Here is a 24,962-nt window from a genome sequence, read left to right on the forward strand (position 1 = left end):
TGTAAAAAACAACTTTAGTAAGGGGGAAGTGTAAATACATTAAATAATTAAGATTTGTTATCAATGAAAAACTTAAAAGTGTTAATTGGCTGTCACTGAGTAGAATTTGCGATCGCTACACAAAAATAGCAATGTAAATTGCCCCCAAGAACGGTAAGAGACATAAGACAACCAGAGGATATAATATATAAGAAAGACAGGGCATATGGTGGTAAAGGATAGATTGCATAAGGCAATGCACAAAAGAAAAAGGTGTCGATAAAAAAGCTACCTCTGGATCAGGTCGGTGTTCTCTTTTTCCCGTCTTTTTCAGCCCTCGACACTCAAGCCATCTCTTAAACAGAACATTTATATGTTCTTCCACTTCTTTACCGGTGAATTTGGCACCAGCGATATAATTTTTGGACAGAATTGGTAGGTTTAGCTCAGTAAACATTTCGTTCGTACACTATTTCCATGCATTTACTATTGGGGACAAACGGATGGTTGACCCGCCTTGTCAATGTCATGAATATTAATGAGCAAAATTTACATTTTGGCGGGACACGGGGCGCGGGGCCGATTAATAGGGGCCTGCATTGTTGGCGTGGCCGTCAAAGCTGACCGAGTGGAATCACAGACAAAGAGATTTTTTCGTTGAAAATTCATGTGAATAAATGCTTAAATCCCTGAATTCTCTATAGAAATGGACGTAGAATAATCTCGATTCTTGGTTAAAAGCAAAAAAAAAAAAAAAAACGCGCAGTTAGCATTTATTTTACATAAATATGTCAAAGCATGATGCTAGTCTGTCAGTCAATGTGGCGGCCGCCGTATGTAAACAGAGCTTTTCCGGTGAAAATTCTTGTGAATAAAAGCTTAAATCCCTGAATTCTTTATAGATATGGACGTAAGACAGTCTCGATTCTTGGTTAAAAGCAAAAAAAACCGTGCAGTTTGCATTTATTCTACGTAAATATGTCGACACACGATGCTAGTCGGTCAGTCAGTGTGGCGGCAGCCTTACAACAAATAGTTTTTTTACGCTGAAAATTCTTGTGAAAAAAAACGAAAAATAAATAATTACCTTGAATCTAGTGACGAGATTTGTCGTTCACTTGAGCAAACGAATCCATTCCCGTTCGTTCAGTAAAAAGATTCGTTCAAACAAATCGTTCAACGAATCGTTCGCCCCCCTCATCTCCCTCCCCGCCCAAACGAATCGTTCGGTTACTGAACGGGAAGTGACGTTGCCGAACGAATCACCAAAGACCGCTTCGCAGTATAACTGAACGGGAAGTGACATTGCTTGGTCCCTCCCTCTCTTCCACATTGACCACTCGTCGTAGTTTCAGAAATGAGTGACAGGCGGTATCATTCTGCTTTCACAGACAGCCTCGTCTCCCTCCTGCTGCTGCAAAAGCGAGGGAGAACTTCCGCGTCGTCTGTCCTAGTTCTATGGGCTCAAAGTCATGGCTCGTGCTTGCATTTCGATTTAGGACACGGTTAAACATTTTCCTTTTGTGAGGGGAGCAGGGGCGCACGGACTTTCTTTAGCAGGTTCTTGATCACACATACATATACAGCATGTTTGCTGTCACGAAAATAAAAATACATCGAAAGTTTAATTTCTGAATATGGAACGACCAACACATCATATTTACATCTCGCTCTGTTGTATTTTTGTTTTTTAGTATTAAGATGATCGTGTTGAATTTTTGCACTGGTATTAATAAATAAAATAATCCGGTCAGCTCCCCTGTCGTCCCCGCATCTCAGATCGTCAAATGCTGACGAGAAATAATTGTTTGCTCTTTACGATGTCGCCTTTCTACTCTCATTAGTCTGTTAAGAAAAATGTAGACATATTGCGACATCTCCCGTGTCCGCGTGCTTTGTTTTTGGGCGCTTGAGTAGCACATGATGGACGGATTGACATAATTTGTCAAACCAACCAACACCTGACACGAAGAAAAAAAAAAAAAAACACTCGGAAAAAAATTACATGTATATACAGTTTCATTGCAAATCAGTATTATGGTGATCATATTGTTTTTTTGCACTGGTATTAATAAATAAAATAATCCGGTCAGCTCCCCTGTCGTCCCCGCATCTCAGATCGTCAAATGCTGACGAGAAATAATTGTTAGCTCTTTACGATGTCGCCTTTCTACTCTCATTAGTCTGTTAAGAAAAATGTAGACATATTGCGACATCTCCCGTGTCTGCGTGCGTTGTTTTGGGCGCTTGAGTAGCACATGATGGACGGATTGACATAATTTGTCAAACCAACCAACACCCGACACGCTGACACGAAAAAAAAAAAATAAAACACTCGGGGAAAAATTGACATGTATATACAGTTTCATTGCAAATCAGTATTATGGTGATCATACTAAATATTTTTTTCTGTGCACATATGAGGTAAATATCGCTGCCATGAAGCCTCCATATAGTGACAGTTCTCTGCCCGCTTCATTGCCGTCACGCGACCGCAGCTCAGCTTTTGCTTGCCTCGTAGCTACCCGTGTTTTAAATTACTGTAAATTTGATAGTATGTCGTCATAGGCAGTCACGAGTTTGTTGAGAAAAGTACTACTCTAAACAATGCTCGCTAGATTTGTGTGGTGTTTTTGTCTGTTTGAGCAGCATTTGATAGGCTCCACGTTAACAAATATGTGACAAAGTTATTTCCTTTCATTTTCTGATTCATTCACCGCATAGTCATTACTGGAAAATCAAGTTAGCAGCAAGCTAGGTCAGGAACCGGAGGACCGAGTCACTGAACGGGTAGTGACAAAACTCAGTCTTGCCCCCCTGCCTGCACGCTGGCTGCTTATTGGCCACACGTGGACGTGAGTGACAAACGCCCTGATTCTGTTTCCGGTCCCTCCCCTGCCCGCGATGAGGCTGGCGTCTGATTGGTCGTGTGCGATGTCAGAAGACGCTGCCGCTTGCTCAACGCCCTCCCACGCAGCGAACAAGCACCACCTTCATAGAACGAATCAGTGCAGATGATGATTAGTTCGGTCTCGTTCACCAAAACAATTCGTTCAAAAAGAACGAATCGTTCGCGACCGATACAACACTACTTGAATCCTTGAACAAATCTCTCCTGAGACAGTCCTTCCTCTTTGTATGCGGTACAGCTTTCGTACTTTTTCAACATAAATCCGGCGTTGGATCGCTGCATGTGTCGCTGCGACCGACTGCGAACAACTGAAGCGGATTTTGGATGTCAATATCCTTTTGAAGTCTACGGCAATGGCGCCACCCCACTGGCCACCCCGCTTGCCAGTATATCGTTAGATTGTTGTAGCATCAGTTATCCCAAATGAATGCATTTATTTTGTTTTGTTAAATGTAGGGCTGTCAAATTTATCGCGTTAACGGGCGGTAATTAATTTTTTAAATTAATCACGTGAAAATATATATCGCAATTAACGCATTCGCGGTACGACTCACGCATTGCCGCAAACAGCCTACAATGGCGCCGTTTTACTTATTTACAGAGATAAGAGGCAGTGTCAAGTGAGTGGAGTAGATTCATTCATTGGGACCGTGCTTTTTAATTGACAAAAGCTTTGTCACCTCTCCCACAGCAACTATAAATATTGTGGGGAAGAATGACAGGAGTTGATCTTTTTCTTAACACCCTGTAGTGTACCCAACACAGAGAAGATATAGCATTTGCAGCCACCACACACAGTCATGGTTGCACCACTTCCCATCATGCATTTGGGCAGAACAGTTAAGTCGTTACAGTATCATTTACTGAAAGCTCAACAAATTGGAATTGGAAGTCACAAATAAAGAACATAAAAACAAAACTGGCAAAAAGTGGACTACTGAACAAAACGAAACACTTTTTAAATTATAAAGCACGCCATATCTTGTTCTCTTCATTAGTAATGCCATACCTCAGCTACTGTGTGGAGGTTTGGGGCAACACATATCCCAGCAATTTACAGTCACTTGTGGTACTTCAAAAAAAGGCAATAAGAATAGTGCACAAGGCTAAATACCTCGAACATACAAATAAACTGGTCTTGGAATCCAAGCAGTTATAAGTCCTGGATCTAGTCAAATTCAAAACGGCCATAATCATGTTTAAGGCACGGGATAACGCATTACCTGGAAATATACAAGTTTTGTTTTCAAATAGGCAAGGAGGGTATAGTCTGAGAGAGGAGTTAAATTTCAAAAAGCAATATCACCGTACAACAAAAAAGAGCTTTTGTCCTTCAATTTTAGGTGTGGACTTGTGGAACAAACTTAGTGAGGACCTAAAGAAAAGCGCTAATTTGAGCGTGTTTAAGAGAAAATACAAAGATCTTGTTTTCTGTAATTATAGAAATGAATTATAGTATTTATGTTGAGAAAATGTTGAGTGATGCCAACCATTGTTCTTTAGGCATTATTGAACTGTTGTGAATTGTATTTGTTTTGTCTGATCCATGCTGATGAGTATGTAGCGGAAAAAAATAAGTTTTTTTCTTCTTCCTACTCCTTTTCGAATCTTATGTTTTGTTTGTATTCTTGTACTGTATATCCATAATGTGATGCATGTTTTCAAAATAAATTCAATCAATCAATCAATCAATCAATCAATCAATCAATCAATCAATCAATCAATCAATCAATCAATCAATCAATCAATCAATCAATCAATCAATCAATCAATCAATCAATCAATCAATCAATCAATCAAATACACTAGATGGCAATATTTAGTCACAATATACAAACTCACATTTATCCTTTAAGAATTACAAGTCTTTCTATCCGTGGATCCCTTTCACAGAAAGAATGTTAATAATGTTAATGCCATCTTGTGGATTTGTTATAATAAACAAATAAAGTACTAATGTACAGTATGTTGAATGTATATATCCTTCTTGTTCCTTATCTTTCCATTGCAACAATAATTTACAGAAAAATATGGCATATTTTAGAGATGGTTTGAATTGCGATTAATTACGATTAATTAATTTTTAAGCGGTGATTAACTCGATTAAAAATTTTAATCGTTTGACAGCCCTAGTTAAATGTATGCCTAACATACACATAACACAATAAAACAGAATTGTTGTGGAACTCAAAATGTTGACTGGACAGTTATGGACTATGCACATTAAATCATTAGTAACATCAAATATTACACAATACACCAAAGTATATCAGTAGCCGTGTCCTTAAAGTGCATGTGACACGAAAAAGCATGTTTATTTCATAATACACGCGGTATTTTTTGCTCCTGAATGATATGGACTGCTTGGATGTGTGTGGAAGCGATCGCTATATTTATTTAGTTTTTTGAATCCCGCGCCATGAAAATGAGTGACTTCTGGCTTCGGTCTTGCATTGAGGAGGAGGGCGCTGTGACGTGTACGGTAGAAGGCGTCCTCTTCACTATACAGCGTACTGTTGTGTATGAGGACGAAGGATTCAGCTGATTTTGCGGATTAATACGTTTATTTTTCGCATCACGCCAGCCAAACGGCTGCAGAAAAATCATTCTGTATGAGGGAGAGGCGTATGCGCCTTTTTGGAGTTTCAAAAGGTTCCCATTCACCGTGGATATTTACTGTGGGACCATTGGACTTATGAGGAAGTGAGTAAACATCTTGTTTTGTATTATGTCAAATACGAATACAGCGATTACAAAGTAAACACTACAAACTTTCTTTAAATAAAGGACTACTTACGTTTGATCATTGATAGGCATGTAAAAAGCTCTCCTCATGCACATTAGCAGCACGTTAGCTGCACAACAACTGCACCCACCCTCCTCCGGGGAACGAACTGTAAGTTGCTCTCCGCCGGGTGGTTTGCCGTTCCGCGAAGTCAATCGACAACCCAGTCATCATGTCAAATAATCCAGGCTAGTTATGTGTGATTTTCCGCTTCGAAGACTTTGAAACATCACTCGGTTCGGGTTAGCATGTCGGCTGGCTGTCACGCCTTTTGGTTTGTTTACATTCTCCGAAGCCGGGGAAGGGAAATGACATATGTCCGATTTAGGTGTCATAAAATATCGTTCGGGATGTGCGACAGTAAAGGGGAAGTCGACAGTTTTGTCCATTATGGAGTAATTTTGCCATGTCGTCCTGAATAAATGCATTATTATTATTTCATATTCCATTTAGCACAAGACTGTTATTTGTCATGACCATGCCATTTATTTAGCAATTGGGGAAAATACTTGGATAAAAAGAATATCCTGTAAAAATATTGAAGTAAAGAGACAGAAACAATGACATTTTGCAGCTCTCTTCGTCGCGTTTTCCTCGTTGTGAATAGTTCCCCCTCGACGGGCTGACTGGTCCTTCTCAAGCCATTTATATAGCTATTGGGGAAAAATACTTGGATAAAAAGAATATCCTGTAAAAATATTGGAGTAGAGAGACTGAAACAATGACATTTTGCGGCTCTCTTCGTCGCATTTTCTTCGTTCTGAATAATTCCCCCTCAATGGGCTGAATAGTAAAACCGATGAGCCCAGTCTACCGCTGACGTCATCCACCTGTTGGGGACGCTAAAGCCCTATAATGGTAGGCGTGGCTAACCGGCAGATTAAAAGACTAATTTCTTGTCATCTGCGCTTTGCTAAATTGTTGTATATCGTCGAATCGTCTCAAAATATGATTCTAATTTACATAATCATGCCATTTGAGACTTTTTTTCTCCTGTCGTATGCTCTTTAAGTCTTTCTGATAGTTTTCCCCAGACCTTTTTACTGCAATAATATAATGAAAAACTGAAATTATGGCTTTTAGTTTTGGCCACCCCAAGATTTTAAGTGGCCCCATCTAGCCACCTCTATGAAACATTTCTGGAGGCGCCACTGGTCTACGGTTACGCAGACATCCAAATTTTCATGAGAATGATCATTTGTTCATTCGCTGCCAGCCTTCCCGCTTCAAATGGATTGGACATCTAGCACCGTAAATGGCAGTTAAAAATAGGCGGAACAAACACTTCCCGATGACCATATTTGGATCAGACAAGCCAGCCAACTTCCTGACAAATAAAATCAATTAAATTATTAATAATAGAATTCCCCTTAGTCCTAAAATGTCACGTGTCAATACGAACCAAAACCCCCAAAATACATCAAATGACAAAAAAACAAAGGCACACATTCACACGCATAAAAACTACAGAGCTAGGAAAGGATTGGGACAGATGTTGGTAGTTATCGGGGAGACAGTGAAAAAAAAAATCATATCATTGAAATCCATCAAATCATCTAAAAGCTTTTTATTTGCTTTCTCCAGTTACAACACAAATACTTTGACTTTTCAGGCTGAAGCAGCGGGAATGTCAAGCGCGCGCGTGTGGGTGTGTAATAGCTGATTCCCTCTGCGTGCAAACCTTCAATAATAAAGTCCTCCCAAAATGACTTTATGATATTAGCGCCCACAAAGTGACAGATTATATGACAAGCGACTGCCCACCATTGACATCTGCGGCTCATTTGAGACAAGAATGTTTGTTGTAGAGCTGATAGTGCAAAACATTGTCTGTGTTGATAAATTTGTTGAGAAAAAAATTTAACGTTTGAGTCCAGCTGTGGTTACAAAACAGAATGAAAGCGAGCTAAATTTGGATCAAAGTTTCTCCTTGTTTCTCACAATTTTGTAGGAAATCATTTAAACAAAAACAAAAGGGTAGATAAACAAAAACCTATAGTACACTTTAAATAAAGCATTGAAAAAAATACTTATAAGTACTTAAATTAATGAATAATTTAAATAAAATGAAAAGTAAAAATGGGAATTTAGAATAATAGAAAAAAAGGTAGATTGGAAATGAAAAATGATAGAAAAATATAACCTAATTTCTAATTCAAAAACATAAAGAATTCTTCACAACAAAATATAGCAGACTAATTTTTGGTACCACAAACTTCATTTCTTAATAGTATTTTTTTTGCTTAAAATTTCCCATTTTCCAACATTTTTTTCTTCTTCTGATTTTCTGTAGAAAATCTTGCTAAAATATCATCAGAAGATTGTCCTCGCAAACAGAAAATGTACTTAAGTGATATTAAATAGACCAAAAAAAAAAAAAAAAATTAACAACAGTTTTTACTAGGCATGTGCCATTTAACGGTTTGAAGGTTTATCGTGGTATGAAAATGTCACGCTTTCAAAACCACAAAAATTTTCTGTTATACCGTAGTACGGTATTTGCTATTTTTTTATGTCCCAAAAATGCAGCGAGAAATAGCTTCCCTTCCCCTTACGGTTGTTGCTCTGTCCTGTATGTCACCCGACGTGCAGGCAACACCTCCAACATGATTTCACATTTACGTGACCATCATCCGTCACGTTACACAAAATTTAAGGTAACTAAACGCTGTCATGAACGCTTCCCACCAGCTACGAGAGTTCACTCCACCGTGTTTCGTGTGTCTATCGACGATAAAACAAATACTATAACGTAAGCTTATTAACGAGGCTATTAACGTGGCTAGTTAGCATGCCTAGACGGCTAACTTTTTTCCTCCTACTTTTGTAAAATCTTCCGCCCTTGTAAACGTGGTGATTTTTTTTTCATTGTGGCGACTTTCTGTGTTGAGAGAGGGTTGTGTGTGTGTGTGTATAATGTGTAAATAATGATAAAGTCATATACATGCGCTCCGTCTCTTACTGTCCCTCTACATTAATATTTAACTAATTAATATTAATAGTAGTAGTTGTATATTGACCCAGAAAAGGTGAACATACTCACATTCCTGCATCAAAACTTGGACTGAGAGAGAAATATGCAAAAAAAATGAGCAAGTCTCGAAAAATGTTGAGATGGAGCTTTAAGGTCAGTGAAGTGTCTGATGTATATACTGTATATATATATATATATATATATATATATATATATATTAAAGTTGCACCGATACTGATACCAGTATTGGCAGGGGGCGCCGATCCGGCCCGAATTGGTGGTACGTGAGCTAACTTCCCAAAATCTCGATGCATGACATTTGTATGTATTTGTCTCGATTTTACCATACGAAAGTATCATCTTCGTCTTCAATACTCCAGATGGTCACTACAACGCATATCCGAGATGTTACGCTGCTTTTCTAACATGGCATTCACAAACGATTAGCATGCGTAAGCTAACGCCCGCTGTTGGAGCGATGATGGGATCAGAAAGGTTAAGACCATGAGAGACTAAGCAAACTCATGGTTTCATGATGAACAATGAGTGGCAAATTAAGAGCGCCGTACTTCAAACTCGTCCTGTTTATGAAAGTCGATTCTCATATGCTGGTGTTGTGCAGTAATGAGCAGAAGTGACTTCTGTGGCCAGAAAACACTCAAGCGGCGCAGCGCGCACACTAGATATCATCAGATAGCAACCTAGATATATGTTAGATCCCATGCTAACTCTCGCGCGCAGACACTAGATATCATCAAATAGCAACCTAGATGTGCTACATTAGATCACATGCCATTAGCTGCGTGAGCCCAGAGCGACGCCATATTGTCCATTGATGAATTAGAAACCACCATGACTGAATGGAAGTTAAGCAGGCCAAATCAATCCATACCAGTGACTATAGATAATGCTGCAAATACTGTTAATTCAGCACATGTTACAGATGGACTCGGACCACAAATAGGATGTTTTGCTTATATGGTAAATATAGCTGCTAAGAGAGCTGCATCAAACAACAGTGTGCCCCACTTTACAAACAGTAAAGATTGTTCTCAGCACTTATATACAAAATTTCTTCAGATCAGTAAGAAGTGGGCACATAAATATTATGCATTAAAATGCTTGTTTTTATGATGGCACTGTTATTTTTGCTTGTTAGCAAAAAAAAAAAAAAAAAAAAATAATAATAATAATAACAGTTGTATTTTCTGTGTCAGAGCATTAAATGTATTGAATTGTATCAAAAATCGTACCGAACCGTGACTTAACTGTATCGTTGTATCCCTTATACATATATATATATATATATACACATATATATGTATATCTATCTATCTATCTATCTATACATATATATATATATATTTTTTGCAAACAGTGGTATCGGAATGGTATCGGTATCGGCAGATACTGCACAGCCAGGTATCTGTATCGGTATCGGGCCCAAAAAATGGTATCGGTGCAACACTAATATATATATATATATATATATATATATATATATATATATATATATATATATATATATATATATATTCAAATTTTATTAAGAAGTGTTTTTACTTTTTTATGAAAAATAATTATTTTTGTTTTTATTTATGATTATAGTGCTGCAACGAATAATCGATTAACTCGAGTAATTCAATTAGTGTGGATAGAATGCCCTCTAGTGGCCACAGTGAATATGACATAACTTATTTCACATGTCTGAATCCAGCTGCTCCCTGTTAAAACCAACATAGATCTAATGTTTTTTAAATGCATTCGTAATTTTTTATAGGTGTAATTAGCTGTTTTTTGTGAGAATGCCTTTCAACCATTTGTTAAGAGTGTTGCAAGAAAAAAAATGAGCATTTCATAGCATTTAAGCTAGCGAAGCTTTGCTATCTAAGTTAGCCAAGTGTTCTATCGTTGCACTTAAAATCCTCATTAATTTTTTTATACCATTTGAGGCTCAGCTCAAGCGTTTGAATTTTTTCTGTTTCAAATCCGATTTCTCGATTATTCGAACTATATAGTTCATTGATTAATCGACAACTAAAATAATCGATAGCTGCAGCCCTAAATGTTGAGCAAATTGAGCTGTGGCTGTGGGTTTAGTCTATAAGTTCTATTAATTTAAAAAATTCAGTTATGTATTTTTTTTTCTTATTTTATTTATTTTAACATGTATTCATGACGATGTTCCAATTTGCAAATATTATGTGAAAAATTTAAAAATCCAGTTCAATTTTTCATCTCAAATAGACGTGTCAATTACCGGATACAAGGTATACCGTGGTGTGGTATGAAAACGTAACTGTTTCAAAACTGCAAAAAATTGTCTTTTATACCGTCACTATGATATTAGCTATTTTTTATGTCAAAAATGCAGGGAGAAATCCCTCACTTACAGCTGCAAGGCTCAACCCTCCCCCACCGGTTGTTGCTCAGTGTCAGTGAGTCAGCTGTGCTACACAAAGACTGGGGGAGGTGCAACTCCTGAACTTTTTCCACCGTAGAAGAAAACAAAATCGCTGGTATGGGAATACTTCGGCTATAGAAAAGTTACAGATGGCCGCGGCTTAGATGATGAGGGCCAAGCATGTTTGTAAAACATGTTTGCGGAGGGTGGCTGCTGCGGTGGTAATACCTCCATTATGATTTCGCATTTACACAAAATTAAATGTTAGTAAACACTGTCATGAACATTTCCCACCAGCTACAAGAGTAAACTCCAGCGTGTTTAGTGTGTCTAGCGATCGTAAAACATGTGTTATTTTTCTCTCTGGCAACTGTGTGTGTTGAGAAAGAGAGTGTGTGTATAATGTAAACATGAGACGAGTCATACACACATGCTTTTTATGGAAAATAATTCAGTTATTTTTGTTGTGACGGTAATAATTTTGAGCCGTGGCTGTGGGTTTAGACTCACCTAAAGAATTGCATTTATTTTATATTTCAGTTAAGTTTTGTTATTTCTAAACTTAACATTACACTTATGTTCCAGTTTGTTTTGAAAAATAAAAATCCAATCAATGGATTAAAAAAAAAAAAAACCCAGATATCTCAAAGTAACACATTTTAGAGCTGTGATTACACAACTGTGATACTGTGAAACTGATATTTTGGCTTTGGTTATCATGCCATCAGAATCTCATACTGGCACATGCCTAGTTGTTACCCGCAAAGTGAACATAAAGGAACAAAAATGCACATTTTATACTGATAATGATTAATTTTGGTACAAAAATTTAACAGCATTTTTGCCATGTTTCTTGTTTCCGTACAAAACCTTACAAAAACGTACTTTTGGACGATCGAATGTCCTGGAATTGATTGTCACGGAATAGAATACAAATGTTAAGAATAAACATTCCGTCCTATTGCTGGTCTACAAAAACATGTGCGTTTTACTTATTACCCTGTTTTAGATTTTGCACTAAATCCAACTTGAAGTGAAAAGAAAATGATCGTGTCAGACGTTTCACAATTGTGGACCACAGACAGCCAATAAGGCGACAGGATGACATCACATGACTCTTGTAACCATTATTAAGTGCTTTTACTAATCCAAGATGGCTTCAACATGGAACAAAAAGATTATTAAAGACAATTCGAGTGTCAAACACCCTGACAAACTTTCTCAAAGTCGTCACTTTGCTAACAACAACAACAATTCCATCTGATTGTCTGCTTGGCTGGAAAAGGAAAACTTTGGAAATCTTTGGGTACCACCAGAGTTGTTTCTCCCCTTTAAATTATCAGCTTTTTTCTTGTTCTTTTGAAAAATATATTCATAAGGACGCAGCAAAAATGTCAAAAATACAATAATACATAAGTTATGGCTTCATAAGTTAAACAGGAAGCAGAACGCCCTGTAATATACACGTTTAAATAAGTCTTGCTGCTCAGTGCGACTCCGTATTGTCGTATAGAAAAAAAAAAAAAAACATAAAACATGCCTAATGCGCAAAAAAACTACCAGTACAAGAGACACACAATCAAAAACCAATGTCACTCCCAGATTAAAGTCGGAATATTATTGGAAAAGGTTTATATTTTGAGAACCAAATCAGATATTTTAGGAAAAATGTCATGTTATTTGTGAGTTTAGGAATTTTTTATTATTATTATTGTTTTCATCAGTTTTTGAGATAAAGGCCAAGTATATTATTAGGAGAAAGATAAGTGAAAGTTTATTTGGATAGCAACTGGGTAATTGAGAAAGTTGGGTATTTAAAAAAATGAAAAAAAAAAAAAAAAGGATATTTGTGGAATATAGCAGTCATACATTTAATGAAAATAGTCATATTGTCAATACGCTTGAAAAAATACTAACTATTAAGACAATCATGAAGTTGGGAAACTAGTTGTAGAAATTTAAGGAAGAATATATTTTTCAGGGAAAAGCACTGTTGTGGAAAAAGTTATTTTCAGATTTTTCAAAAAAAGTTTAAAATTTTCAAGAAAAGTTGTATTTTTCTTTTCAAATATTTAAGAAAAATGTATGGAACAAAAGATGTAAATATCTGAGAAAAGGTAAATTTCTACTAATTATTTCCAGCAGAACAAAAACTGCTGTTCACCTAAAAATTATTAGAAATACTGCAGTGATAGTAGTCGTAGTAGTACAATTTCAGGGGAAAAAAAAGAAAAGAAAAAAAAGAAACCGATATACATATATATACGGCGGAAAACAAAGACGGCTGAAAAAGCAGTTTCTGCTCTTGCACCCCTCCTTAAAATAAACTGCTGTATTTTAAGCCAAAAGAACTGTTGCGTTTGACTGAACAATATGTCTATATGCTGCCATAGCAGTTTCATGGCGCATTAAGCCTGTTTTTAATTTGCCTGTCTTACCCTGGAGGCCCCCGTTTACAGATACCGTGCAACCGCTTTTGTTTCAACCCAGCCATAAAAAGAAGGTAAGTAATTATATTTATTATTCGAAATGTCAGTAAAAAAACAACAATGACTTTATAAAGTTATTCACTTACATATTTTAAACTTCTAAACAAATTAAGTCACAATGAAAAAGATAGTATCTGTAAATACGTCACTGATATCTTGCTCATCATATCGCTTAATTGTATTTTTTATGTTACTGTCGCATTTTCCCCAATATGTTAGATGATAAATGATCGATCCAAATAAAGAAAAATTGAAAAAAAAAAAATGTTAAAAAAAAAAAAAAGAAAATCTCGACCACTCCTTGATATCTGCGATTTCTGACCCTTGTTATATTACCGTGTTTCACTCATAAAATCCCCCCAAAGTCCGGCTGTGACCATTCACAGATGTGTCTTGACACTTGGTGAGACATGCTAAACGGTTTTGGATCGAAACAAGGTAAGCACACGATATCATCTCGTTAAAATCGTGGTGTCTTTATTTATGCTCTCTCATGCTCTCACCTCGAGTTACGGTTTACGGGTTTGAATTTTTTTAAAAAAAATGCCCTACGGTTCAAAATTTTTCTGCCCCAGAAAATTGAGATTTTAAGCTTTCCAATGATGTATCACACATGCATATAGGACAATTTTGAAGTTTGGCCAAATTGGGGGTCTCAGAGCAGAACTTCAAGTCACCTGTTTGCCGCCATATATACAGTATATATCACTTTCTAATTTTTGAAAAGTGGCATATATGAATGAGTTTTCGGCTTTAAAATTTTTATTTAAACATGTTGCAGATGACCTTCAACTTGCCAACAGTCCTGGATTTGGCGGTACAAACCTGGAATTTAGTAAGTTCCTATTAGTACCACCGCCGGTATTGTACTACAGCATATACAGTGGTACCTATACGTACGAACGTCTACAAACGTTATTCTAAGGTTACCACTCGTTTAAACGGGAAAATGTTGCCTCTTGTTAAGAACGAAATTTCAGGTTACGAGAGGCAGAAAATACTATACAATACTGTAAAAGATACGTATGTACTTGCTGCTTTTAAATGTCGCGCCAAAAGATCCTGCTGCCCTATTGGTCATAATCTTTCCCATCCCCTTCAGTATGCAGCTTTCCTATTGGCCTATGGTTGGTGACATTTCAATTTAGATGTCGCAGTATGATGACGTGCACAGTGTTATTGTTGCTGTCGCAGGTCGACGTCTAAGCCAAATGAGAACAAGGCTACTCGTGTTTTTGTCTCACAAAGAGTTTTTTTTTAAGCCCACAGTACATTAGTAGCACATTAAAGCATAGGTCTCTTCTAATGCCGCAACGATTAATCGATTAACTCGAGTAATTTGATTCGAAAAAAGATTCAAATTAAATTTTGCTGCTTCGAGTATTCGTTTAATTACAGTGGCGTTGTAACGGTTTGTTTTTAAAGTGTTCACATTTAGTTTTATTGATTTAGGTAGCTACACTGCCCTCTAGTGGCGACACTGAATATGACACAACTTATTTCACATGGCTGAATCCCGCTGCTCGCTGTTAAGACCAACATAAGCTAAGTTTTTGTTTGCGCTAATGTTTTTTTTTAAAGCATTCGTAATTTATTTTATAGGTATATTTAGTAGTTTTTGTGGGAATATGTGTTTGAACCATTTGCTAAGAGCATTGAAAAAAAAATTAAAAGTCAGCATTTTATAACATTTAAGCTAGCAAACGTTTGCTATGTAAGTTAGCCACTTGTTCTTTTGTTGTACTCTGATCCTCATTTATTCAGTTTTTCATACCGTTTTAGGCTCAGCTCAGGTATTTTCATTTTTTATGTTCCTTATCTGATTACTCGATTATTCAAACCAACTAGATTAATTGACTACTAAAACAATCGATTGTGGCAGCTCTATTCTCCTCGCGTTCTTGTGTCGCGAAGAGTGAGATAGTCGGTAGGCACTATCGATCTCTTGAAAGAGGACATTGCCTCACTCGAAAGGTAAGATATATTTTTCTTTTTCTCTTTGCATTTTGTTCTATTATCTACTTCATTGCAGATATTAAGGGTTAGGTTAGATATATGGAATGATTCAGATGTGTTTAGCTGTTGTTTTATTCCGGTTTTATGCCAATTATAAAATTTAATATGGCGTGTCAGTAGTGCTTGGAATGGATTAGGGAATTTACATGTAAAACGCGTCTCTATTTAAGAAATTTTCGGGTTACGAGACTGCTTCCAGGACCAATTCATGTTGTAAGTAGAGGTACAACTGTACAGTTTTTTTTTTGTTTTAGAAAAATGCTAATATAACCAGTGGAAAAAATTGTCACTGACATTTCTCCTTCAAATATAAACATTACTGTGGTAACATTCCGACTTGAATGTGACAGTGTCATTTGTACTTTTCTCTAGAGTTTATGTCTCATCTCGTCCATGTCGGTAAGAAAGCGATACAAAAAAGTCAGTTTTGAAGGATGTGCTGCTTATTGCCGCTTCGAGCGCTTTGGTCCAAACATTCCAGGAAGACAAGTTCGCACAAGTCGGGATGAGCTGCGTTCAAGAAAATAAAATCCCTTTTCATTCAGGCGTTCAGTAAGGCCGCCACACGGCCTCATCCATACGGCCCCCTGTGTTCAGGACGGTGGGGGAGTTGCTGTGGCTGCCGTCTCCCGCGTCCACGCCGCCGTCCGCCTGGCTGGGCAGGTTGGGGTTGACCAGCGAGGTCCCCGTGGAGGTGCTGGTGCATGGCGGGGGGGCTACGCGTGAGGGTGAACGCTCCCCGCTGCCGCCGCTGCCCGGCACCATGGAGATCTGGTAGGACCCGGATGAGGCGCCGTAGTACAGGTAAGGGGTGCTGCTGGTCTGGAAGGGTCCGCTCTGGTTCTGCGTGGACCCCGGATAGGGAGGCGGAAGGTAGGCGTGGTAGTGGGCGCTCCCTAGCGACATGGCGGAGGTGACGGGCGGCGTGTAGGTGAAGGTGGCTGGGTAGTGCATGCGGGGACTGCTGAAGCGACTCTCCGTCAGGGAGGACAGGCCCGGGAATTGGCGCTCAAACTGGGCTGGGAACGGGCTCAGGTCTGAAGAACCTGGGGAGATGACGACAACAGCAAAGGGCAGTTAGATCACCAAGATATTACCAGTGTTGTTAATACCGGCGTTGGAGTTTCTGTGTTAGTTTTTTTAGGAGTGGACTTAGGAGTCTAATTAATTAATGTTCCCATCTTTGCAGTACTGTTACCATTACTGAAGATGTGTAGGGGTGCGTTACTACAATTTGGTTGCATGAAGAGCGAGTTGTCTGATTTTGTCCCACATTAGCTGCCTGACTGCCTGAAGAGGAGGGGGTTAGAAGGAATGGGGTGTTGCAAACGTGATGATGATTGGCTAGGTGGGTGGATCATGCCCTGCTTCACTGCACGCTCTGGCAAACACAAAAGAGACAGCAATAATGGCAACAGGCCAGGGAATTTTAAAGCGTTCTCAACAAATTATTTTCAATATTTCATCTTGTTATTTTATGGAATATTTAAGGATCGTATTTAAGGATCGTATTCTGCTTATTGTGAAGTAGGCCTAACATAGTTTCAGAGAGTTGTACTAGTTAATGGTCAGTTTTTTTGTGTTTTCTTAATAGTGTTTTTAGTCTTCAATCAGTTAATATAAACATCTTTGATGTGAAAGATGCTATAAAATGTAACTAATTACTTTTTAGTCAGACCAATAACACTGGTTTTTACACCAAGCTTTTACACTGAACCCAGGGGTTAATTTGTGCCGGATCCTGCCGTAACAGATCCGTCACCTCTTGATTTTGGCCTCCCTGTGTTCCGGCACTTATTTGGGCAGATCCGGCGCCTCTCGTGTGACATTAAAAAAAAAAAAAAAAAACTGGAAATTTGCGGCATCTGGGAAGCAAGCAGCCAGGATCAAACGGTATTTCAACATGCCAAAAAGACAGTTGCATTTACTGTCTTTTTTCAAAAAGAAGGAAGATGGTTCAAAATGAGTCAGAAAACAACCGGAAATGAGGGCAGCTGCAGCGATCATGCTAACGGGGAGGGCCGGGTGCAACAGGAGGCTAGCGCCGCAGCGGCTAACCAGGTTCACGGACAGCCAGCCAAGCCAGGGCAGGATGCTACAGGAAGCTTTCTGACAGATTTCATCTTTCACAGAAAGTAGTTCCTTTGCCTCTAATGTTACTCTATATCATGTTGTCCTAGCAGCCGTAAACAAACTGTGGTCTTCACACTTAACCTCGCCAATGTTACGTTAATGCAATAAAGTAGGCGACAACGTTTTGAATTTATTTGCTTACATGGGCCTACACAATAATTACAACTGTGTTTATGGAATAAATTATTGGAGAAGTATAATGAATTGTCGGATAAATATGTTTGTAAACCACAGACTCAAGGCACAAATATAACGGCGTAGTGATACATTTGGCGATGAGGCCCAAGCCATGTAATTATCATCTAGCCATGTTATATCGTGATTAATACACGGCAACTGACCAATCAGAGAGTTCCCTCAAACCCACCCGTTATTAGAATAAATAATAATAATGGGAGATTTGTGTTATTTATTGTAATCTCTGATTTTTTTTTTTTTTATGTTTTACAAGTTACACCTGTTGAGAAACCAATTGGTGACTGTTAACTGTAAGTCCCACCTGTGGTTATGTGGGCAATTGCCCGTGCTGTGCAGGGTATAGCCTAAATAATTCTAAATTGTTGTCATCACATTTATACCATGGATATTATCTGAAATTGAGGCTTGTATGTCCCACAGCATGGCAAATGGGCATTTGCGTGTTGTTGTCAGCACCATTTTCTGTGTATGTTTCGGGACCTGTGCCCGTCTCGTCTGTCATATGTACTTTGCTTTCCGACACCTTATGATTTACAAATTAAGCACTGACCAAACCTCATGTACTTATACAGTATATCAAATCATTCTTTTTACAATTAAAGTAAAGTGAAACGCCATTAATCAGTTCCTGCCGTCCCAAAAATGATGCCCCGACTTTTGTTGTCCTAGGTCTTGAGATAATACAAAGTTTTATGTCAATCTGGTTAAAAGATAAGCTTGCAATTATATGGTCATACTTAAGCGACTAGCTAAAACTGCAAACTCAAAATATCAATAGTTCAATTCCTGTTGATTTTAGGATTTGGTATCCGCTGAATTGTTTTGGAATGGTCACTGTGTGACGCCTGCAGACCAAATTTCGTGGGCTTAAGGCAAAGGACTGTACTTCTTTGACAATTTGCAGGGGGGGCTATAGAGTTGTTGTTTTGTTAATGCACCCGAAAACTTCTAAATATCAATATTTTTGTCAGGCTCGATGGGTGTGCCAAGTGTCATGGGTTTTCCCGCATGTTTAATCCTTCCAAATTGCACAAGCTTTGCCAAGATACTCCATTGACATGATTTCCTATGGGGGGAATGAATGTGACTAAAAATGCCTGTATTGTTTTATTCATCATCTTCTGTCTCGCCGGCCGGCGCTGACAAAGCGTTTGCATGTTTACGCATATTTACGTGTGTCTGTGTGTGCGCTGAATGAGGAGCAGCACATGTGGAAACACTTTGTGCAAGAAGCAGTTTCCATGAGATCTATAATGAGGCGGACCCCCGGCTCTGATGTGGCTCCGGCGCTCGCCTCCCGTCGGCTCCAGCGAGCGCGCGCGAGTGTGTGCGCGCTACTCCCCCAAAATAAAAAAAAAGTGCCCCCCAAAACCACTAACTGACTGCGGCGAGCGCAGCGCTGGGTGCAGGGTTTATAGAGAATGGGAGGTCTACGCTGTACACCCCCGTGCAATCCCCCATTTGTTTCTCTCAGTGGTTCAGTCCAGCCAAGGCGTTTGTATCGTAAATCATGAGGCGTCTTCCCTGTCAGCGCGTCTGTTGCGAAACAAGGATAAGGATGAGGGGGCGGGAGTCACGTAGCATATGATGCTAATTGAAAGAATTCCCCCAATCTTCCAAATATTTGAGGTCATGTACAATGTTCATATTAACTTTAATTCTCTTATGTATGTTATTACTATACAACTTCTATATGGTGCTGACTTAAGGTACAAGTTCCGAGACAAAACTTTTAACTCTAAACATTCGTGTTTCAATATTTCCAACAATTTACTCTTTGCAGGTTGTTCTGGTGTATGCGACTTGGCCACCAGGGAGCAGTATCAGACAAATATGGACATGCGAACAATGAAGACTTTTATAACTACTGAGGTGGTCTTTGGGTTACGAACAAGTTCCGTTCATAGGCTGGAGTTGTAACCCGAAGTTCGGAATTTCCCTTTTAACTCATTTGCTCCCAGAAACGTATAAATATGTTCTATTTTTAATTGTTTCAGTGTCCCGAAGATGTATTTATACGTCTTTAACATTTTTTTTCCCACAAGAGACATCTTTAGGTTCTGATGCAACTCAGCTTCATAGCACAATGCTGAAAATCCATTTTAAAGCAATAAAACAGGCAACTGGAGGGCAGTAGTGTATTTGGTAAGACCCGCAACCCGATTCAACGGGCCGCGCGGCCAGGGCGTCGGCGGAAGACAACCGAGCAGAACAATCGGGAGGACTTCCGGGATGCCAGGCGTTGGACGACCGAGCAGAATGATCGGAATCACCAGTGTAGTGGATGATGTTGTTGAGTCTGTGTTGTTCGTTGAGTAGAGTTCGCTTTGCCGTGTTCGGCCGCTCGTGTCTCTCGTGACTGTGTCTCATGACTCAGCCGGAAACGCACACAACAGCGTCATCTCTCAGTTCAATAGTTTAGTTTTGTGTAAATAAATTGTTCCTTTGCTATCAGAAGCTCTATTTGTCTTGTTCTTTATGTTATTTTGTAGAAGGAAAACATTATTCAGATGTTTGGGATGTCACAAAAGCAAAAAATAGCTGTGTTAAAATCAAAGTTATGTTTGAAATGTATGCTTTTACAAAAAGCTCAATTTCTTTGTGTTTTCATCAGAAATTGGAAAATTGCTCAAACTAAGCTATTTTCTAATGCCGATTTCTAAAGAATGGAAAAATAAATTAACATTTTTTTTCCTGCTGTAAGAACAGAGTCTAATCTTTTTTTGGTGGGTTCCATGTTTATATAGCAATACAGCAGAATTTTCTGTGGGCCTTGCAAAATCAGTCAAAATCCAGTAAAACGGCCGGGAGCGAAGGGGGTTGCACCGGTGAAACTGGCTGGGAGTGAATGAGTAAGTACCTCTAAATACAAAATAGCCCTCCAAAAACATGTATTTTACGTCAGGGGTCCCCATCTGCCGGGCTGCGGACCGGTACCGGGCCGCACAGAAATAATAATTTAATAACGATCGCATTCCGGCTGTATGAACCCTGTGCCCCTGCTTAACACACCAATATCTCTGTCTACTCTAGATATATTACTACGGAATAGATTAAAATGATGTCATAGAAATCCATAGATTGGACCGCTAGCAGTACATCTTGTTTGTGTATATAATATATCTATGTGCGCTTGTCCTCGACAACAACGTATTGCTAGGCCGCGGGCGCAGCACATTTGTTCCCGGAAATAATTAGCCCCCACACGAGCGAAGATGACTGAAAAACAGACGTCTTTGGAGATATTTTTACGGCGAAAAGGGCACCTGACGAGCCTACAACCTCGAAGACCCACGAACTGCAAAGAAGTGGATTCGTGACCCGTTTGTGAATAAACCAAGTGATTCGAGCATGTCTGTGCAACAGAAAGATCAACTTGTAGAGATCGCAAATGATGGCGACCTTATTAAGCGTACATTTGAGACAACAACTCTACCGAGGTTCTGGATTAAAGTCGTTCTGGAATATCCTGTAATCGCTACAAGAGCATTGAAAACCTTGCTACAATTTCCAACATCGCATCTTTGTGAAGCGGGCTTCTGTTTAACGACAAGGCGAAGCGGTGTGCAGTTGTGTGCAGCTTAAATGGCAGGATGTATCTGAGGAGAACTTTTCTACAAGTCCTTCCATGATCAAACGTAAGTTAAGTTAATATATAATATAAATAAAAGTATGTAGTGTTTACTTTGGAATCGCTGCTGCGGCTATGTTTAACGTTACGCGCTTGCGCAGAACCGCATCGTTGCAATTTTTGATGGGTTGCAAAATTTGTCAGAACACCGGTCCGTGAAAAAAAAACCCCAAATAACACCGGTCCGTGGTGCAAAAAAGTTTGGGGACCCCTGTTCTACGTCATATTATAGCGCTCCAAAAACATGTATTGTACGTCATATTAACAAGATCAAGTAAAAAATAAGATACTGTGAGGTACGTTGTGTTAAATGCCGTTATATTGAATAACTATTCGGGCTTTAAAAAAATAAATAATTTTTTTTTACTCGCGAGTGAGTCGCTTTGCTGAGAAAAAAGGGCGCTATGGAAATCATGGCCACTACCAAGGGTGGATCAGTTGATACAAATCCCTTTAGTATCCAGAGAAGGGTCATCTGACCCTAATCAGCATATCTTTTGTGAGGACTGAGGTCGTCATTAGTCATTCCTATTCACACTCGCGAAACAACAGGGTTGGATTGCTCCAATTAGCATCTTGAGTGTTTGCAGGGCTGCCTTGGCATTGTCGGACAGTGGACCGCTCAGGGAGGCAATCGGGCGGACAACCTTTTTACATATTCCAAAAGCTGCAGTTTGCCAACAGTACAAGGGACGGTGTAATAAAAAACAAAACATTTTTTATGTGGTGACGTATGACACTTCGCCCTTTTCCCGGGGCTTGGTGTTGAAGGTTGTTTTTCCTTCTGTGCCTTCTTTGCGCCCACATGAGAGTGAGCCAATTCCTTTGCAAGACCCATCAAGAAGTCCACCCATCTCTCTTGCCTTCCGGTGCATGCCTGATACAACACATATGCATTCAGTGCTGTCATGTCAATCATAATGTAGAGCATGACGACTGGCCATCTCCGTGTTCTTCTGTGTTTGATAAAGCCAAAGGAGCCCTGGATTTGCAAATATTCAAGATGCTAATTGCAGCTATCCAGAGTGAAACCACCCCTTCACACCTAGGCAGTGACTCCACAGGAATGTACGGGGGGTTGTCTGCTGGATTGCTTGTTTGAGTGGTCTTTTGTTTCACAAAGCCAAGTAGTCAGGTTGGTATTGGGGTCATTTGACACCTTTCTAGTCTTTCTTTAAAGCCAAAAAACCCTGGAACTTCCAGTGTTAACGTGAGCCCGTCATCCGAACTCAAGATTTTTTTGGTCTTTTGGGTGACTGAGAGTTTTGTAGTTGAGTGTAAGATCATTTTTTTGTAGTGTGCACTTTTTTTTTTAACTAAACTTGAGTGTTTGGGTGGTTTTAAGAGGTGTCCTAGTGATTTTGTAAAGATATTTCTTGTGTGTACGTGGGTTTTTTGTAGGGCTGTCAAAATTATCGCGTTAACGGGCGGTAATTAATTTTTAAAATTAATCACGTTAAAACATTTGACGCATTTAACGCACATGCCCCGCGCAAACAGATTAAAATGACAGCACAATGTAATGTCCACTTGTTACTTTTTTGGTGTTTTGTCGCCCTCTGCTGGTGCTTGGGTCCGACTGATTTTATTGGTTTCAGCACCATGAGTGAGTATTGTGTAATTATTGACATCAACAACGGTGAGCTACTAGTTTATTTTTTGATTGGAAATTTTATAAAATGTATTAAAACGAAAACATTAAGAGGGGTTTTAATATAAAATTTCTATAACTTGTACTAACATTTATCTTTTAAGAACTACAAGTCTTTCTATCCATGGATTGCTTTATGCGAATGTTAATAATGTTAATGCCATCTTGTTGATTTATTGTTATAATAAACAAATACAGTCCTTATGTACCGTATGTTGAATGTATATATATCCATCTTGTGTCTTATCTTTCCATTCCAACAATAATTTACAGAAAAATATTGGCATATTTTATAGATGGTTTGAATTGCGATTAATTACGATTAATTAATTTTTAAGCTGTAATTAACTCGATTAAAATTTTTAATCGTTTGACAGCATGTGAGACTTTTTGTAATAATGATTTTAAGAGTTTGTTGTTTGTTTCAAAGTCTTTTAGGGGGTTCAGTCAGATTTTGAGGTATGTTTGAGAGGTTTTTTACCGGTGTGGTTGAGACTGGCAGGTGTGTGTGTGTGAGAGGTGTGTTATGTTATTTTGAGCCTAAACGTCACCTCATACGTATGAGAACAAAGAGCGAGATGATAAAAGGCAACCTGGGGAAAGTCCAAACTCATCAAAGATGACAAGGCAGCTGACTCCATTTTAAACATGGCAGTGATTCAAACAGGTGTACACAGATTAAACTCGTCTGGCGGCATGTATTATTTTGTGACAGTGCTTACGAATCATAACGCGAGGTCAGTTAATGCAATTATGCTCATTTCCTTGTAAAGTGGGAGCGACAGAGCAGCATATCGCCCATAAAGACGCTTTGTTAGTAATTCCCAGTCTGTTATTAACCAACAAGTCTTTCATTACGTCGCAACGATCCTCTGGGATCAAAAGAAACCGGAAAGAATTACTGTATCAAGTAGAGTGTTGTAGGTTTCTGAACGAAGCCGATATTGTATGTTTTTTAAAATTTTGAGTTGTGTATGTGTCTGACCTGGCAGGCGTCGGGGCACGTCACTGATGGAAGGCAGGCCCGTGCCCCGGCTGGACGAGAGCGGGGCGGTGGAGTGCACGGAGGGGGACGCCATGGGGCTCAGGTAGGATGGGTACGTCTGCTCGTACGACCACGGCGGCGACGACTGCGACTGACGTGGGTCTGATGAGGTTGAGCGGAAGAAAAATACAAGAGTTATAGGGAAGGACAACACCTAGTATAAATCAACTTCATATGAAAGACGGTTGCTCAAATTGCTTCAATTTCTTAGATCTCGGATAAAGGAGAAAATCATGTTTAATTGGTTAGCTTCCATTGATGACGATAGATGTCCAATCATGGGCTAGTTTCAATCTTTTGTTGTGAATTTAGATTAGTTTGTCATCCAGTCCATTGTCCATTTACAAGTACAGCCATTTTGTTACATCAGTTACACCCACTCACATACAGTGGTTTGAAAAAGTATCTGAACGTTTTGGAATGTGTCACATTTCTGCATAAAATCACCATCACATGTGATCTGATCTTTGTCAAAATCACACAGATGAAAATACAGTGTCTGCTTTAACTAAGACCACCCAAACATTTATAGGTTTTCATATTTTAATGAAGATAGTATGGAAACAATGACAGAAGGGGGAAAATAAGTAAGTGAACCATCACATTTATTATTTTGTGGACCCCCCTTTGGCAGCAATAACTTCAACCAGACGCTTCCTGTAGCTGCGATCAGTCTGGCACATCGATCAGGACCAATCTTGGCCCATTCTTCTCTACAAAGCTGCTGTACTTCAGACAGATTCCTG

At 38.9% G+C, this 24,962-nt stretch overlaps 1 protein-coding gene across 2 annotated transcripts in view; it reads right to left on the bottom strand.

Annotated features, from left to right (window-relative positions):
* Positions 1–11,406: 11,406 nt before the first annotated feature.
* Positions 11,407–24,962, bottom strand: part of runx2b (RUNX family transcription factor 2b) — a 53,933-nt gene continuing 40,377 nt past the window's right edge. For both annotated transcript variants that reach the window (XM_057823446.1, XM_057823445.1), the window contains 2 exons: positions 24,157–24,318; positions 11,407–16,604 (listed from right to left, as the gene is read on the bottom strand). In XM_057823446.1, the coding sequence (XP_057679429.1) occupies positions 16,108–16,604; positions 24,157–24,318 (659 nt within the window). In that variant the 3' untranslated portion in view covers positions 11,407–16,107. The remainder of the gene's footprint in view (positions 16,605–24,156; positions 24,319–24,962) is intronic.

The sequence above is a fragment of the Corythoichthys intestinalis genome, chromosome 19, assembly GCF_030265065.1.
Source record: "Corythoichthys intestinalis isolate RoL2023-P3 chromosome 19, ASM3026506v1, whole genome shotgun sequence".
NCBI classification, from domain to species: Eukaryota; Metazoa; Chordata; class Actinopteri; order Syngnathiformes; family Syngnathidae; genus Corythoichthys; species Corythoichthys intestinalis.